General features: G+C 36.1%; 2 protein-coding genes across 2 annotated transcripts in view; both read right to left on the bottom strand.

Annotated features, from left to right (window-relative positions):
• Positions 1-2,775: 2,775 nt before the first annotated feature.
• LOC131957267 (serine/arginine repetitive matrix protein 2) lies at positions 2,776-8,893 on the bottom strand. The gene is made up of 3 exons (XM_059322001.1): positions 8,822-8,893; positions 6,066-8,593; positions 2,776-4,658 (listed from the first exon to the last, which is right to left on the bottom strand). The coding sequence occupies exons 1-3, from the start codon at positions 8,891-8,893 to the stop codon at positions 4,640-4,642; spliced, it is 2,619 nt and encodes an 872-aa protein (XP_059177984.1). The 3' UTR covers positions 2,776-4,639.
• Positions 8,894-9,083: 190 nt separating this feature from the next.
• LOC131957266 (girdin) overlaps positions 9,084-16,994 on the bottom strand; it is an 87,065-nt gene continuing 79,154 nt past the window's right edge. Inside the window, exons 26-35 of the mRNA XM_059322000.1 lie at positions 15,750-15,938; positions 14,856-14,978; positions 14,032-14,177; positions 13,424-13,510; positions 13,196-13,247; positions 12,591-12,696; positions 11,964-12,008; positions 11,256-11,390; positions 9,571-9,630; positions 9,084-9,257 (exon numbers count right to left, since the gene is read on the bottom strand). Coding sequence (XP_059177983.1) covers positions 9,088-9,257; positions 9,571-9,630; positions 11,256-11,390; positions 11,964-12,008; positions 12,591-12,696; positions 13,196-13,247; positions 13,424-13,510; positions 14,032-14,177; positions 14,856-14,978; positions 15,750-15,938 — 1,113 coding nt within the window. The 3' untranslated portion in view covers positions 9,084-9,087. The remainder of the gene's footprint in view (positions 9,258-9,570; positions 9,631-11,255; positions 11,391-11,963; positions 12,009-12,590; positions 12,697-13,195; positions 13,248-13,423; positions 13,511-14,031; positions 14,178-14,855; positions 14,979-15,749; positions 15,939-16,994) is intronic.

The raw sequence follows: 16,994 nt of genomic DNA, 5'->3' as shown, positions 1-16,994 counted from the left end.
TAACGTGTGGGTCTGTTGAGGTATACTTAGCCATGTGTCTTGAAGTTAATTAGTTATATCGTTGAAGAAATTGTAACATTACTTCCTCTATCGGCTTTCAGTTTTTCATGGTGTTTTTTTTTCGGTAATTTGAAAGTTGGTGAAGATTGGGGTGGAGGAAAGAACTAGATTATTTTCTTCTGTTAACCTACAAATGACAATTTTCCAGTACGCGCAAGTTATCAATGGCACAGTGTGGTCGGATGGTAGAGTATACGACTTCTAACCCGAAAGTCCCGAGAACGAATCCCGGGATCAATTCCGTAGAACGTCCCCGACTGGTACCTAACTCACGTTAGGGAAAGTAAAGGCGGCTGGGCATAGTGCTGACCACACTATCCCTTCATAATCCGGGGTCGCTTAAACAGGTGTACTCTACTTCACCTGTCCAGATCGGAAGGGTGCGTTACTTATTACACAGGTTAACTGGTTGCTTGAAGTGTTTCTAAAACGTACTAAAGACACGTAAACAGCTGTGCTATCGAGCGTACTCACCCAGTACATGAACGTTTGGTGCCTGCTTGATCACAATTTTTAAATTTTCAAACACATAAAACGTGGATACAATCGTATTACAATGACAAACAGGGATTCAAACCTATGCCCAATACAGCTTCAAATTACTTTTTTGTAGAGTAAAGTTGAAATTAAATGATCGTCATGCACATTTTTTTCTAGACTTCTATCATTCTGTCGAAATTCTCCATTTCATGTAAGATGTTTGACTACGAGGATGAATAGCCCCCTTGCACTGTTCATGTATAGATAGTCATAGTGCCCCTTCCTACACCACAACATAAGCGAATGGGATATGATTACTACATAGGACTAATTCGTATGTGTTTAAACCACTGAGGGAAGAATGGCCACAGCATAAGTGACACCACTGGCTATACACTATGGCATAGGTAACACCACTGGCTATACATGCCACGCTATGTGTGACACCACTGGATATATAACATAAAGTGACATCACTGGCTATACAACATAAAGTGACACCACAAGCTATACATGCCACCATTTGTGACATAACTGGCTATGCAACATTAAGTGACACCATTGGCTATACATAACATCATAGGTGACACCACTAGCTATACATAAGTAACACCACATCACCATCAGCAACACCACTCACCAAGCACCACTCACACATCATCATACAAGACATCAACGACCACACCACATCACATAAAATCACCAACATCTACAGTGAAACACAATTTTTTTTTTGTGGTAGAAAAACATGAGTGAGCATTTAGTTTGGGCTTGATTTAATTATAAATTCATGAGACTGTATGTACACAAGTGGTATATCAATAGTATGTACATAAAACATGAAAAAATTGACTTTTCAGCGAGACAATATTTTTCATTATATTAACAGTAAGGTTGTATTAATAAACAATTATTTCTGATTATTTTTTTCTCTCATAAAAATGTAACACATTGAATATATATATCATGGTGCTCAATACAGGTAAAACAATTCTAATCTTTAATTTGATTCATCAGCATTACATGTAGAATAACTTGACCACTCTCCATTAGGTCAAGGACAAATTTATTTAGCAAATATGTTAAGATATATACTTTAGAATTTCTTCAAATAGTTTTTTTTTGTCAAATAAAAAAAACCACACACAAAATAAAACAATTGAAATCAATAGAAACTGCTATTGATAAATGGAGCTCATACAAGCAGACTTCAGATCATATGACCATAAAAATATTTTTTTTTTTTAAATCTACCTACTGAAAAAAAAATAGCATCTGAGTTTTAATGGCAATCTAAAAAGTTGAAAGCTACCTTAATAGGCACACAATAAATTTTTAAATACGCAGCATTATGTAGAATGCAGCTTTAAAGTTTGGCAGTATTTTTTGCAATGTATAATTAAATTTAATATATTTAAAAAAAAAAAAAACAACAATAGAAAAAAATGAGGCGATGATCTGTTGTAGATTGGTCACATAATGCAAAGAAAAAAAAATATTAAATTCAACAAAACTTGTTTCCTTCTCACAAAAAGTTATCCTATTCCTGATTCAGGTATCATAAATTCTTATACTTTTTTCCCCCCATACATCAGATGAAATCTAAGAAATTCCAGTTTTAAATTTACATTTTATTATCTTTCGCAAATAAATTTTTCCCCCCTTAATCTCAAAACAGGTAACGTGGTTAAAAATAAACAAAGGTATATTTAGTTATTTTTGTTATACTATTCATCAAAGCTTTGAAATCCAGGAGCCTTTGGACGGACAAGCAGTCACTGCTGGAAATAGCTTTTGATTCTTTGTAAATAGATTACTGGTATCACATTGATCATTTTGATATACTTTAAAACGCTTGATTTTAAAAATTTGTATACACAAGGTTGACAACATGTTGCATAAAAATTTAAATAATGTTCAAACAGAACCGAATACAACTAGTATATTTTAAAACAATTTCTATTTAGGAATGTTTTTTTCTATCCTTATGGAACACTTACATCAAAGTCAACCATATATATATATATATATATATATATATATATATATATATATATATATATATATATATATATATATATATATATATATATATATTATCCACTCTGTCACATTGCAACTGATTTTCATCATGTTGCTACAAACTCATCTTTGTATGAATGACTTACACATTTGATAAATTATAACTTTGATGGACAATTTTATTTTAAAACCGGAATGTTTGAATTTTTGTAAAAAAAAAAAAATTCACAAAAACTTGATAAAAAACACCCCACCCCCACAGTGAAAAGTCTTTAACAAGACTGTATCTCTAGGCTGATTTAAATAATTACAACCAAAACAAATATATTTTATAATGAACACTACTTCTGCAGTTTAAAAGCAAACATTCAATCAACACAAATTAGAAAATAAAATCATACTTTTTGAAAGTCAAATAATGTAATAATATAAAACGTATCTTCACAGAAATAAAAGCAATTGCAATAAAACCACAGTACTTTTCTTTTACATTTATAATTGGCTTATGTTATTAATTTACTACTGTTGCATGATAATTGACTAATACTAATGTTTTCTACCAGCAGTATTAAAAACAGTAAAATCAATTGATAACATGCAGGGAAAAAATAAAATAAATGTATTTTTTTTACAACACAAAAAAAACGATATTTTAAAAGACAAGAGAATTGTATTAGAAATTGTCAATAAATAAGAAATTTAACTATAACAAGTCATAACACTGATCATAGTAATAATTAATTTTAAAACTATTTTCTATAAATAAATAATTTACACGTCTATGTTCCTTTCTCTTATATCATTGGGTAATATAAAATTGTTTAAAATTTATTAAAAAATAAATTGCTTGTTTTAATTTAAAAACGCTAGGAATTGTAAAAGTAAGAATAAAATTACCATGTGTATTAAAAAAATATTTCATGTTAGAAATAAATAAAATGATACACATTTTAGGGGGGAAAATATGCAAAAAAAGTGTAGATGAACTATTGGGATTAAGCCTAGACTATGATATACTGTTGCAGCCAAATTATTTTTTAGAGCCATTAAGTTCTCAATGACGAAAAAAATAAAAGAAAACATTCTCTACAAAAAAGATATAATATATCAGTGAAAATACCAGAATGTATGTATTTCTTATTTCTTGTGATAGAGAATAAAACATATATGGATTAAATTCTTTCTCCAAAAGAATAATTTAACATTAATTTACCTAAAAGTGCCCCAAATTTTTTTTACCAAAAACATTGCTCTTACTTCATAACTAAACACAGAATTTTGTCAATACAAACTAATCTGTAAAAAGATAGTTATTGAATCAATTAAAATTTTTTTTTTTTTACTAATGGCCACTGAAGGATTATTGTTTTGGCTTTTAAAGTGAAGAGTATGTAAAGATAAATAAATAAATGAATGCTTATGCCAAGTGGAGTGTGAAATTTACAATAGAACACAAAGCATAAAACACATGCAAAGGGAGATAAATGATTGTCAAATAATGATAAGAGAAGCAGTTTAAAATAAGCTACTACATGCTAAGATCAGGTGAACAGTAATCAGCAGTTCTCAATTTTATGAGGTTAAAAAACATACAAGGACAGTTGAACAAATTAAACTTCCTTTTTTTTACTAGACAAGAGCATCTGCCATGAAAGTGGTTTCCTTTTATATAAAAGGGAAATAATTCTGATACATGATAAAATACTGACAAAAATACAATTTGTATTTTGAGAACCACTGACATATTTATTGAAAAGCAATGCAGAAAGAATAATGAAATCTTGTACCCCAAAGAGCTGTGATAAGATATAGTTAAAAAAAAATAGTGGGGGATAAATAAAAAAAATTGAGTGTAAAGCAGTTAGAAACTTGCGGTGTGTGTTAAACAGTTTAAAAAAGCCATCTTTATCAAAACTTCTAGAGAAGAGTCATACAAATAAAACGCACAGAATGGGAGATTTTTATACTAATAAAGTTAATATGCAAAACAACAACAAGAAGAACCATGAAGTTAATGTATTCACATGCTCCACGCCAACCAATGACCTTCTTTGCATGCAAGTCACAAAGGTGAAGGTCATGACCATCTAGCTCGCCTGCCAAAATAAAAGAACAGCAAACATGTGTAAGATGGGGGGAATGAATGCAAGCAGTACAAACAATCATTTAAACATAATTGTTTTCAAAAAATAAAATAAAAAAACAGCAACTTAAATTTACAATAGATTTACTGGTAAATGGTAACAACCTGCGTTTAAGTTAATACTTCTTGAATAAATAAACAAGGCCCAACTGAGCTATAAAAAAAGAGTTCAAAAAGAACCAATGCATTGTAACTTATAATAAAAAAGTTTTGTTTTTTTCTTAACTTTAGGACTGATTGAAGAAGAGACAACGGAATAAGGCAAACCATTTTTAAACAAGTAAACAAAATCGTATCTATCAATGACAGGAAGGCTTGGCTGGTGTATTTTTTCAGTTTACTTTTTTGTAATGTTCCAAAATATCACTCAGAAAATAAAAAATTAAGATGATTTGTGTAATAATTTGTTTCTATTGATGTTACAATTTTTTTTTAAAGAATGACAGCTGATGAAATTTTTTTACCAAATAAATACTCGCTATTTAAACTATTTTACTGTACTTTCTAAGCCCAGACATTCAATACAACTAGCTTTCAATAACACACAACTGTTCGTTTTTCAGTCCTGAGTCTTTGCAAGTCATTAACTTATTAGATGTAAACTTATATATATATACCAGTATTTATAAACATACTTTACAATATGATATGGTCTTGTTTCTGATGTAAAAGAACCCTCAGCTAATGCTGGGAGTAAATTGCAGGGTTTTTAAAAATTATTATGGAATGTTATGAGTTTTTTTTATAAAAAATGTATATAAATAAATATACAAGAGTAAAAGGAAGTTTTGGGTTTAAATAGTTAATTTACGCTAGAATGGTCATACATCCAGTCTGAATATACAACGTGAAACACAGTCTGACAACACAACTACTTTGCTTTAAAAATTAATTCTCATGCACCATCTCATTAGCTATAAACCTCCACATACAACAATTACATCTTCCTGATAAAATAAAGGTTAAAAAATGGTTTTTAACTATTCATTGAATTAAAAAACTCAACACACAGTTAACCTGCTTAAAACTATATTAATACAGTGGTCATTTTTTTTAGAAAATTACGGCCAACAAAAAAAACAAATAAAACTTAAAATTAGTTTTGTCTTTAAGTAGAATGCACTTAAAAAATAGAATTACCGTCATTTAGAGTAAAATTATACTAATTAGCAATAAGGTTATCAGCTACTGTAAAATTTTACAATAAGAGGATGATTTAGGTAAAAAATGCTGTGATTTTTGTTTTCTACAGACAAAACCTACTTCAGTTCTAACAACATCATGCATTCAAAACTTCCATCTAAACTACAGAATTTTAAAAAAATGGAGATAAAACTACTATACACAACCATATTCATACCAAATGGCATTGGAATGGTTCGTTTGTCCTTCTTCTGTCTCTGCTTTTGTGGTGGTGCTGGGTTTGGCTTGAGTGGTTGCTTGACCAGTACTGGGTGGGGGTGGGGTCCGTTCTGGAGATGTTAGCTCCCCGACTGGCCTGGGCTGGGGGGAGGGCTGGGTCGCTGCTGGCGATGGTCGGCTGGGGGGCGGGTGGTTGTTCTGTTGAAAGTTGCTAGGGGATTTCCCCTGGGGGACCTGGGGCTGAGTTCTGGGGGTTGTCTGCTGGGGCGGGGGATTGTTGTGAGCCCCAGGGGGGCTACTGTAAGCCCCTGAGGGCCCGTTTAAGTCTGATCTCTGTGGCCCAGCTCTAGGGGCAGGCATGTTGGTTCCCCTCCCCTGTGTGACCGTGTTCAATGAATTATTTACATAGTAGCTATCATCTGGAGTGCGGGGCTGCACAGGTGTGCGGGGCTGCACAGGGGTGAACCCCCGGGGTGGAGGCTGCGGTACAGGTGCAAAACCTCTCGGCTGTGAGGGGCTCTGGGAATAATTAGATGAAGGGGAATAACCCATTGATGACTGGGTAAAATTCTGCGGTGGTCCTGAAGGTGTATCTCTAGAGTCATAACCTCCCCTGTACTGTCTAGAGTCCCCAGCATGGTTGGGTGTCAGGCCAGAGGAGTACCCCCCACTGGGGGTTGCTGGGTCCTGATACAGGGACCCAGGGCCATCTCGTCCGTCTTGCCGAGAGTGCAAGGCTGGGCTTTTACTCCTGGCGTACGTAGCATCTGGGGGTAGGGCTGTGGATGGAGTGTTGCTTGAAGGGCTCCCGAGGTTTGACAGGGAGTGGCTGGTTAAAGGACTGTTCTGGCCATAGCGGTATCTGCTCTGTGCAAGTGCTAATGCATCAGGTCGGGCCGAGGGGCTGTGGTGGCCCATGGTGTTTGGCCGCGACAGGTTGTGGTTGTTGGAATCGTACCCGGGGGTGGTATTTCTAGGCGGGTGGTCGGCCTCATGTTTAGGTGATGTCTGTGGGGGTAAGGCCTGCCTGTTGTTTAAATGTGTCTGACTGCCGTAACTCTGAGGAGAGGGGACGGGGTTCCTGACCTGCTGGTGCTGGGTGGGTGGGGACGGGTGCTGCGACTGGGGTGGTCTGGCGTTCTGCTGGTCAAAAGGACCGCTCAGCCTTGAACTTGACCTACTAGGCTCCCTAATCAAGGCCACATGGGACACATTTGACGCAGGCGTCTGAATCACATCCTTAAGGTCCCTACCATCCGGAGCCTCCCTAGACGAGTTCCTGTTTCCTTCAAATGTTTTAAAACCATCAGACTTATTAAACAGCTGTGGGGGGACTGACTTAGGCCTCTCTGCCAGTTGGGGCTGGCTATACTGCTGGCTGGAGTTATTATTAGCGTTCTGGTTACCCCCTGCCCTCGACGCCGAGGCGTCTCTCCTAACAGGCGGATTCACAGAACTGTTTCCCTGCCTCGGACGAGAATAAACGGCTTTGATAATAGGCCCAGATTGTCCCATGGCCGTGGATGGCCGAGCTCGAGGCTGCGCTCCTGGGATACCGACATGAGATCTCCTGGCTTCAGGTCTCTGGTTGTTTGACAGCTCACCGGGTTGTGTTCTGGGTATGGGGGGCGGGGCTTTGTTGCCCATCCACTGGGACCTGTCCATTGGCCCTTCTGACCTTCTTCTATCTAAACTATAACCCGCATCACGATCGGCGTCCGGGTTCGAGTTGACCCGGGGTTTGACCCAGCTGGTGTCGTTGGACTGAGCAGAGTTGTGAGGCTGGGCGTAGTGGGACAGAGCCTGGTCGCCCCTCATTAAACTATCCAGGCGATCAGCTGCCGTGAAGGGGAGCTGGGGGTCTACAGGTATACTCTGGTTCCTGGAGCTGTCTGTTGAGCTCCCTAGACTAGAGGAGTGCTGGCTGGAGGGGGCGTGCGGATGGTGGGAGGGCACGGGCTGAAAGAATGATGACGAGGACTGGGTGTGGGTCAGCGATGTTCTGGGGGAGGATGTAAAAGGTTGACTGGCGGTGCTGGAGAGTCTGTTGATGCTGGCGTACGGAGACGATTCTTGACTGGAGCTACGTCTGTCATCGTCTGATATTCGTTTTGCCACTGGCAGGCGGTTGATGCCGTCGCCTAGGCGATGGCGCTCCGAGATTTCGCCTTCTGTCCTAGCCGAAGAATTGTTATTGTTGTAATTCAACCCAGGGAAGGCGTCAGAACTAACTTTTGGGGTGGAGGTGTACACATCGTAAGGCAACGGCCCGTTGGAGGTGAAGCTGTTGTTCTCATTCCCTCCGCTGCTGATGGAGAAGTGGGAGTTCCGGGAGGTGTTGTACTCCCTGCCGGTGGGGGAGGGGAGGGTGGAGGCCGCCACGTCAGGGACATCCGGCCTGAACTGGGTCGCCAGGCTCAGCTGTTTCTGTTGCAGGGCACGGTTAAAACTTGAGTTGGAGTTCTCACTGCTTCTTGACTCGCTGTCGTTGCTTCTTCTACGTTGGATGGGGGTGTGGAGTTTGTTCTAAAAGAGAAATTTTTTTTTATTTGACATGAGACAAACTTCCTTAAAATTAAATAAAATCCAATAACTTGAAGATAATTAAAAAATATAACATATAAGTAAGAAAACAGTATAGACAAATATTTATGAAATTAATTGTTTTATAAAAAGTTGAATCTTGTTTTTCAACTAAGCTCTGAAGTAGTGCAACAGCACTCCTGTCAGTACTGTTGAGCCTCTGAGACTAACCTCATCCACTGGAATACTTCCACTACTCTGTGAGCTGTTGGCTTCCCTCAGGAACTGATCCAGTGTTATCATCTCACTACCAGGTGAGGCATTGCCTGGCACCCTCCTACCTGGGCCTGGGGTGTTGGATCTAGAGACGGAGCCGTCAACTGAATCCACGTTGTAGGGACGACCAAGACCTACATGTTACAAAATATAGCATAGTCACATGTCTACCACATGATTCTTTTATTTAAAGATTAGATTTATATAGTTGCAGGTATCATCTAATCTTTTAATACAAAAGTGATATAAAAAATAGGGAAGGAGGAAAGTGGATGGGCTAAGAAATCATAGAGAAGAATAGTAGAATAAAGAGAGCTGGGCTCACATGTGCATAGATAAGGAGAACAGTCCAAAGTAGAGTCCGGTGGAGAGGCGTGATTACAGCCCTTTGCTGACCAGGGGCCAGAAAGGAATAAGACAAGTAAATCAATTCAATATAGATATATGACAAGCACACATTATTGAACTATCAAAATATTTGTTTAACCATTAAACTTTAAAATAAAAAAATAAAAAAGAGCTAAATACTAAAACTCCATAAAGGGTGTTTCACCTAAGGTCTTCATCAGATTAAACAACAGTTACAGAAAATGTGTACACAATATTTGTTAAACTCTGGTCTAAGAGATTGCCACAAACTTGAAAACCACTGGGCTAGTTAAGATTGAACCACGTCAGCATATTTCAGCACATGGAAACCTTACCTGGAAGCAAGCTATAGTCAGCATTACATGATTCATTCACATCTTCACTGGATTTGGCTACTGAAATGTTCAAACAAAATGTGGAGTATTATATATATTTTTTTCTACCCAAAGTAAGCCAATAGAAAAAAGTGCATTCATTAATTGATAGCGGTCTCTCGTGTGTTCTTAAAACAATGTTGGAGCTCTAAACTTTCTGGCCTGAGTACAAACAACTTTTTTCTTGTCTCCCCTCAAAATACAGCCCGAAAACTAGAAAACCTTCGACAGAATAAAAAAAACTGGGCTGATATTCAGCAATGTTGATGTTTCCAGTGGAGCAAAGTCATGGTTAATTTGCTGTCAACATTTAAATGTAAAAGCTGGGGTTGGTGTGGTCAGGTCGGTAAAGCTCATGGTTGCTAAACTGAAAAGTCCAGAGTTCAATCCCCAGGTGGATGAGGATTGATAGCTGGGGACAGAAATACATCTAGGGGAGACAACTCTAAAATAAAACAACTGCTGCCTTGTAGTTGGTTCGTGGTTGGACAAAGGCTATGGAAGCAAATCCAAAAAGAAATGCTGAAATCGGAGCATAACAGGTTGTCACATAATACTTAATTGTGTTTTGGATGAAATCACGTCCAACATTAGAATTAAGAACGAAGAAGAAGAAATGTACACAACAGAAACATTCAGCAACTATAATATTCAAATGTAAACATTTTTACAACAAAGTAACCATTGTTAAGGACATTCATGCTTATGCCTACACATGCATGTTTGCAGACATTTCAAATTTTAAATAAATCCATATCAAATTTAATTAACATGTGAACTATTTAAAATATTTATCAATTTATGTGCATTTTTAAAAATAAAATAACTACATTTAAAGTATACAACATTTGAAATTTGAAATTGTTCACAACATAAAAACATTTGTTAAGGACAAACATGCTTTCACATGTATGTTTGCTGCCAAAATTAAAAAAATCCAGTTGAAATTTAACTACAATTTTTTTGTGAACAAAAGAACAACTACATAGAAAGTAAAAAACTAGGGTTGAGGTGAGCAATTGATCTGTCTGTGAAATGTGATAAAGTGCTGACTTCTAATGTGATAAAATACGGACTTCTAATGTGATAAAGTGCTGACTTCTAATGTGATAATGCTGATTTCTAAGTTGTATTTCATGCTTGCAATAAAAGTAATTTTCTTCAGTCAAGCTTGTGTTTTTAACAGATGACAACAAAAGCATGCAAGTCATGTGTAGCAGTCAATTTTTTTTTGTGTGCAGCACAAGAGAAGATTTCTTGAGAAATTATGTATGTGCAACTTATGTGCAGAATTTTAATAAAAATTTGGTTATCTTTTTTAGATAGTATTTGTGTGCGATTTTTAAAAAGAAAATAATTTTGTTAATTAATCACATTAATCTTGGGCTATTGCTTTAAAAAAACAATGTAACTTAAAGGAAAAGTTTACAAGATTTTAATCTTACAAGGATTTCTATTGATAATTTACTTTATTGTAATTTATGTGGAGCCGTGAAAAAAAAAAAGATAATCCATTCAAATCAACGTTTTAAAAATGTTTGAAAATGACAAAAGCTGTTTTTAAAATTAGCATGTGGCACACAACATAGCAGACAATGACTTCCCCATGCCAGGAAATCTCCAGCATGCAAAGTTTACCCAACTACCTCTCAGCCTCGTGGTCTCTTTCACAGGAGAGCTCAAAGCAGATTGAGATTTGGCCAGCAGTTTGCTTTGGCTGTTCAGTTTGGGACTGGCTCCGCGCACTGGCCCAACACTTTTGCTGCGCTGCACCCTTTTGTCTAGAGGGCAGGTTTTTGTTAGCGTGGAAAAACATGGTAGCTTTATTTTAACAGGTTTAAAATCGTCAGTTCAAAAGTCTTTCAAGGGTTACATAGCAAAAGATCTCATATACATTACACAATTTTGCCTGAGATATTTTATTATTTTGTCCTGTCACCTAATTTAGATAAAATCCAGTATAACCACATTGCAATGCGACTAAATGACTGTTTTAAAAACTTTATGCAATTTTGACCATAACACCAAATGAATTACCATTACAGCACATACTAGATAGAGTAGCTGTAAGTTCTAACAAATTTTATTTAACCTGGTGTGAAATCTTGGCAATATTTTAAAAAAAATTATTTTTAAGTTGTAATTAAACTATATTTTTGCAACAGAATTATTTGTAATTAGCCAATACTACGACATATATTCAATTAAAAAAAAAATTACCCAAAACACAACAAAAATAAATCAGAATGCAGTAATTTCATAACTCTGGGAACAATCAATAAGAAAGATGAATTAAACTCCTTGAACATCAAACTGAGAATGAAACACTTCATGGCAACATAAATGAAACTAACCTACAGTGTAAGTTGAGCTCAAGGACAGCTGACTTAAACTATCACCTGCGTAAGAGAGGCATTGGGGAGACTCAATGACTGTACAGAGTTTTCTGGACAACAACTTAGCACCCCAGTACACAAAAGATTGGGTCAAAATATTTCCTGACATAATGTAGCATCCCATTTCACAAGAGAGATTCAGTCAAAATATTTCCTGACATAATGTAGCATTCCATTTCACAAGAGAATTGGGTCAAAATATTTCCTGACTTTACAATGTAGCACCCCATTTCAAAATATAGATGAAGTCTAAATATTTTTTGATGTTCCATTTTAAAAATGAAAACCGCAAGTGTATGTGACTAATAAATGATAGTTTGCAGGATTGCTACTATATTAAATATAATGCACACTCAATTTCAAGTCTGGTTAAACAGTATGACTACATTACTGACCTAAATCCTTGGCCATATTACTTTTATTTAAACACAATGATGTAATTTGTTGGAGAAAGAAATGCTTTGTATTGTTGGATTTGCCATAAAGCACCCTGTCATAAAACTTCTGTTTTGAAGCTAGCCAAGTCCTAACATATCAGGGGTATGTTACTACACAAATTCAGCAAAAAATGTTGTCACAACTCACCAATTCTGCGTGCAGGGTCGCTGCTAGGGTCATTGGAACTGGAGCCATGAGAGGAGCTGTCTGCAAGATCTGACAGGTTGTTGCGGCTCTTGGTCCGCCGCGGCCCCTGGAGTTACAAGAAAATTTATTCATCAACATCATCGTCACCAAACACCACCAACAAGAAAGCAATACATTGATATCTACACAATCTACTAAAAGGATTGTGTGGTTGGGTGTTGAAGCGCCTGACTGCCGACCAGAAAGTCTATACTTTGAATACCAGGCCTGAATCCGTAGGACATCCCTAGTCCATCCACCTCTGATGGGTACTGGACTCAAATTAGGGAAAGTAAAGGCAGCCCTATGTGTCACAGAAACTGATGAACTATTTCATCTGCTGTATTGACCACCAGGTCTGAAAGGGCGTATTAACTTTTCTACTAAATAACTTAATAATAAGCCTACAGTTTTCTAAAACATTTAGCCAAAAAAAACTAGAATCAAGAAACAGAAATTACTAAGTGGAAAAAATAATAATTTACTATAACATGAATATTTAAACTTTTCATTAAGTCAGTTTAAAAAAATAAAATAAAAACAATAAAAGCAAGTAAATTTCTCACCCTTGACATAATACCACGAGCCTTGCGAGCGATTAATGCACCCAGACCTTTCCTGTGAGAAAAAAATTGTGCAAATCCATACAATAAATGTTTGAAGCAGTACAAGAACATGTAAAATACTTTAGGGAAAATCTTTTTAGGCAATAAGTTGTAATACCAATGATAATAAAATATTTTTTTAGAACAGTTTGTTTACATTATTTAAAGAAAATGTCTAAAAGTTCTCACTTTTTAGGAGAAATCCGGTTTTTATAATGCTCCATAATTTTCTCTTCCAGTCTCTCCTTCTGCCTGCGGAGTTCAGACAGCTTCTCCCTGCAAGAACCATCACATATGTAAATACACAGGGTAAAATAACAATATGACACACCATCACTAATAAACTGACCAAGACATTATTAGTATGTACTAAAAATGTCAGTTTACAACAAAATGTTTTAGTTCTGGCAGCTGATTTGGCTAAAATTATTGTAAGCTGAAAATCTTCACAATAACCATGGGGGCATCTAAAGCCAGATGATCTTAAAATACAAGCCAAGGTAACTCACAGATATGCCTATATTGGTACTATACAGGTAACTCACAGGTACACCTATATTGGTACTATACAGGTAACTCACAGGTACACCTATATTGGTACTATACAGGTAACTCACAGGTACACCTATATTGGTACTATACAGGTAACTCACAGGTACACCTATATTGGTACTATACAGGTAACTCACAGGTACACCTATATTGGTACTATACAGGTAACTCACAGGTACACCTAAATTGGTACTATACAGGTAACTCACAGGTACACCTATATTGGTACTATACAGGTAACTCACAGGTAGGCCTTCTCCTCCTCAGCAAAGTGGTCCTTGCTGTTGAGGGCCTGTGTGAGCAGGTCGTGGTTCTGGTTCAGCAGTTGTTGGATCTGGAGCAGCAGCGACTGGTTCTCATTTTCTATTCGCTCGTTGATCTGGTACACAGCCTGTTGGTCAAACAAAGCAGTTCATTAAGTGTTTCATGACTAAAAAATATGAAATACATTTTCAGTTAATAAACAATTTAGCTTAAAATATGTTTTACTTATTTGAAGGTAGTTAATTTTTTTCAGTAGAAGAAAACATAACATAACTATGATTTTATTAATACCCCCCCCCCCCATACTACTTAAAACCATTCATTATATATCTTAAAATAAACTTTGAAGTGAAATTTTACAAAACATGTGTGCTTCAGGAAACTTAATTTTATTAGTATTTATGTATCATTTAAGAATCATTTTTTTTTTACACCTTAACAAAAAATAATTAAAAGAAATTTAATCGAGTTAAGTGGATTTCTTTATCATAAGCAACATCTTTTGTTCTACTAAGTATTGACAGGATATAGCATGGGTTTCTTAAGTAGGCTTTAATAGAAGATATTGTTCAATGCTTCACCAGAAGCACTAGCGATGTGAAACATTTTTTAGCTTGTGGTTACAGAATAACATCTTTTGTTCCACTAAGTATTGACAGGATATAGCATAGGTTTCTTAAGTAGGCTTTAAAAATAGGCTGTTCAACACTCCACCAGAAGCTCTAGCAATGTGAAACACCTTTCAGCTTGTGGTTACAAAATGTCGCAACTTAAGGAGGATCATCCCATAGTTTCTGGCACTCACATCCATTTTGTTTTCCAGCTTCTGAAACTCCATGTCAGCCACAGCCATGCCCTCCTTAGCATCACTCAACTCCCCCTGTAGTTCTGTCATCTTCAGCTGAAGATTGTTGTAGTCTGTCTTAACCTGATCATTAAAATGTGAGAATCAGTTACTTTAATACAAAAATAAACAAAAAAAAATTGGAATTACTTCCCTTGATATTTGGCCTTGTACAATCGTCATAGTTATTTTGATTTAAATTTTCATTTCTTTATTTTAATAATAGTCACTACATTAAAAAAAAAAAAAGTATTATATCCGTTGATGCATAGCCATGTACCTACGTCATAATTAAGTTATTTTCATTAAAAAAATGTCTTTATTAAAATAAAGAATCACCAAAACAACATAATTATTTCCTTTGAACAATGTACAAACTTTAAAAGTTATTTTCATTAAAATGTTAATTTCTCCTAAACTATAAGAAGTGGAATGACTGAATGAGTAAATGTTTTGGTTCCTGGGAAACTGAAACAGGTTTCAGTTGGGTGTTTGTACAACAAGCCAGGTTCCACCATGATCTATAACATACCCAATGTACAAGCCATTGAACCAGACATGTAACCAGAGGCCTAGCGAGGGGGGGTGGGGGTGGAAATAGAAAGTTTGAGAGGGGGGTGGAAATTGAAAGTTTGAGGAGGGGGGGGGTTGCAAATTGAAAATTGATAGGTTGCTCCCGAGGGGGGCGCCAAATTGAAAGTTTGTCCCCGGGCGCCGGGAAGGGTCGATACACCTCTGCACGTAACCATCTTACCCTAACTGCTCTAACAGATGAAAAATGACGCTCCTCTCACAAACCACCACCTTTACCTTTTTCCCACCCTGAGGGGGTAGAGGGGTTATAAAAGACCAGACCTGTTTATGTGATGAAAGCACATCTGTGTAGTCCCTGCTGAGCTTGTCATAGGCAGCCCTCTGCTGTTGGTAGTCTTCACGCAGCCTGTTGTAGTCGGACTGAAGGTTACCCACAGAAGTTAGCTCCCTTTTTAACTGGTCTCTCTCCTTGTCCATTATCTCCCTTAGCTTGTTGACATCATCCTTGCCCTGAAGAAATTTAATGAAAGTACACTTAGTGTCTTTTCTTTTTCAAGATTTATTTAAATATAATAGTGTCACAAAGAAACACAAGAGCTACAATTCTTATATGGAATTAATCTTGAATGTAAAAAAAGTTTATGATAATGTGTTTTAGTTCTCTTATATTAAGCAAATGATTTCAAATACGATTTGATTTAGAACATGGACAAACTAATAACACCACCAAAAAATCATAATAAAAGTGGCAGGCAGGTGTTAAAACCCTAACAATAGATCACAAAAATGATAGCTGTATCTAATTAACTTACAACTATATTTGATGATTCCCTCATATCGCTTTCCATGCTTTCAATTTTTAAATCATAAAGCCAATGTTATGTTCTATATATTTATTTATCCTAATATATAAATCCCCACGTTCGCACATCTCTCTCTCTCTCTCTCTCTGTCTGTCCGCAAAAAATTTTCGCCGGACATCACGTCAGAATCGGCAGCGATATATCGAGAACTTTTTACGGACTTTTGTTGAAAATAATATGTTAGATGTTTTAAATGTATAACCACAATTTTATTTAAAGAAGAAAAATAAAAAAATAAAGGCGTATTCGAATGTAGAGAAACAGTATTATTTATGCAACCGGAAAAGCATTAATACATGTGAAAAAGAACGCATAAAACTGTGACGTCACTATTGCTTATATATTAACTAATGACGTCATCTGCCGTGTTTAGAATAAAAAGAAATGAACTATTTCATTCAAATTTGATTTAGATCTACGTACACTATGAAATGTATACAATACAATTTTTCCGGCCTAAACTCATAAAATTTATTTTATTTATTTGGATTCTAGATCTAGATATTCTAGATTCATCTATTCAAATAATACATTTCTATACTAAAGTATTTCAGGCCTTAATTACTTTATTGAAATCTTTGTTTATCTATGCAATTTGCTAATCTCTATAATATATAAAGCAAAGTTGTCGGGTGCCCGATAGGGCACTTCCCGGCGCCGCAGGCGCTTCAAATTTGGCAGGATCTTGCCTTGGGGCAACAGA

Source organism: Physella acuta, unplaced genomic scaffold (assembly GCF_028476545.2).
Source record: "Physella acuta isolate Inbredline_101_S28 unplaced genomic scaffold, ASM2847654v3 ptg001227l, whole genome shotgun sequence".
NCBI lineage: Eukaryota > Metazoa > Mollusca > Gastropoda > Physidae > Physella > Physella acuta.
This window is presented reverse-complemented; position numbering and strand designations above follow the sequence as displayed.

What these genes read in the sequence shown, in the direction of transcription:
- LOC131957267 (XM_059322001.1), bottom strand. Translation starts at nt 8,893, where the DNA reads ATGATAACACTGGATCAGTTCCTGAGGGAAGCCAACAGCTCACAGAGT. An exon ending in GAAGTATTCCAGTGGATGAG is followed by an intron (nt 8,594 to 8,821) that starts GTTAGTCTCAGA and finishes TTTCTCTTTTAG; the next exon opens with AACAAACTCCACACCCCCAT.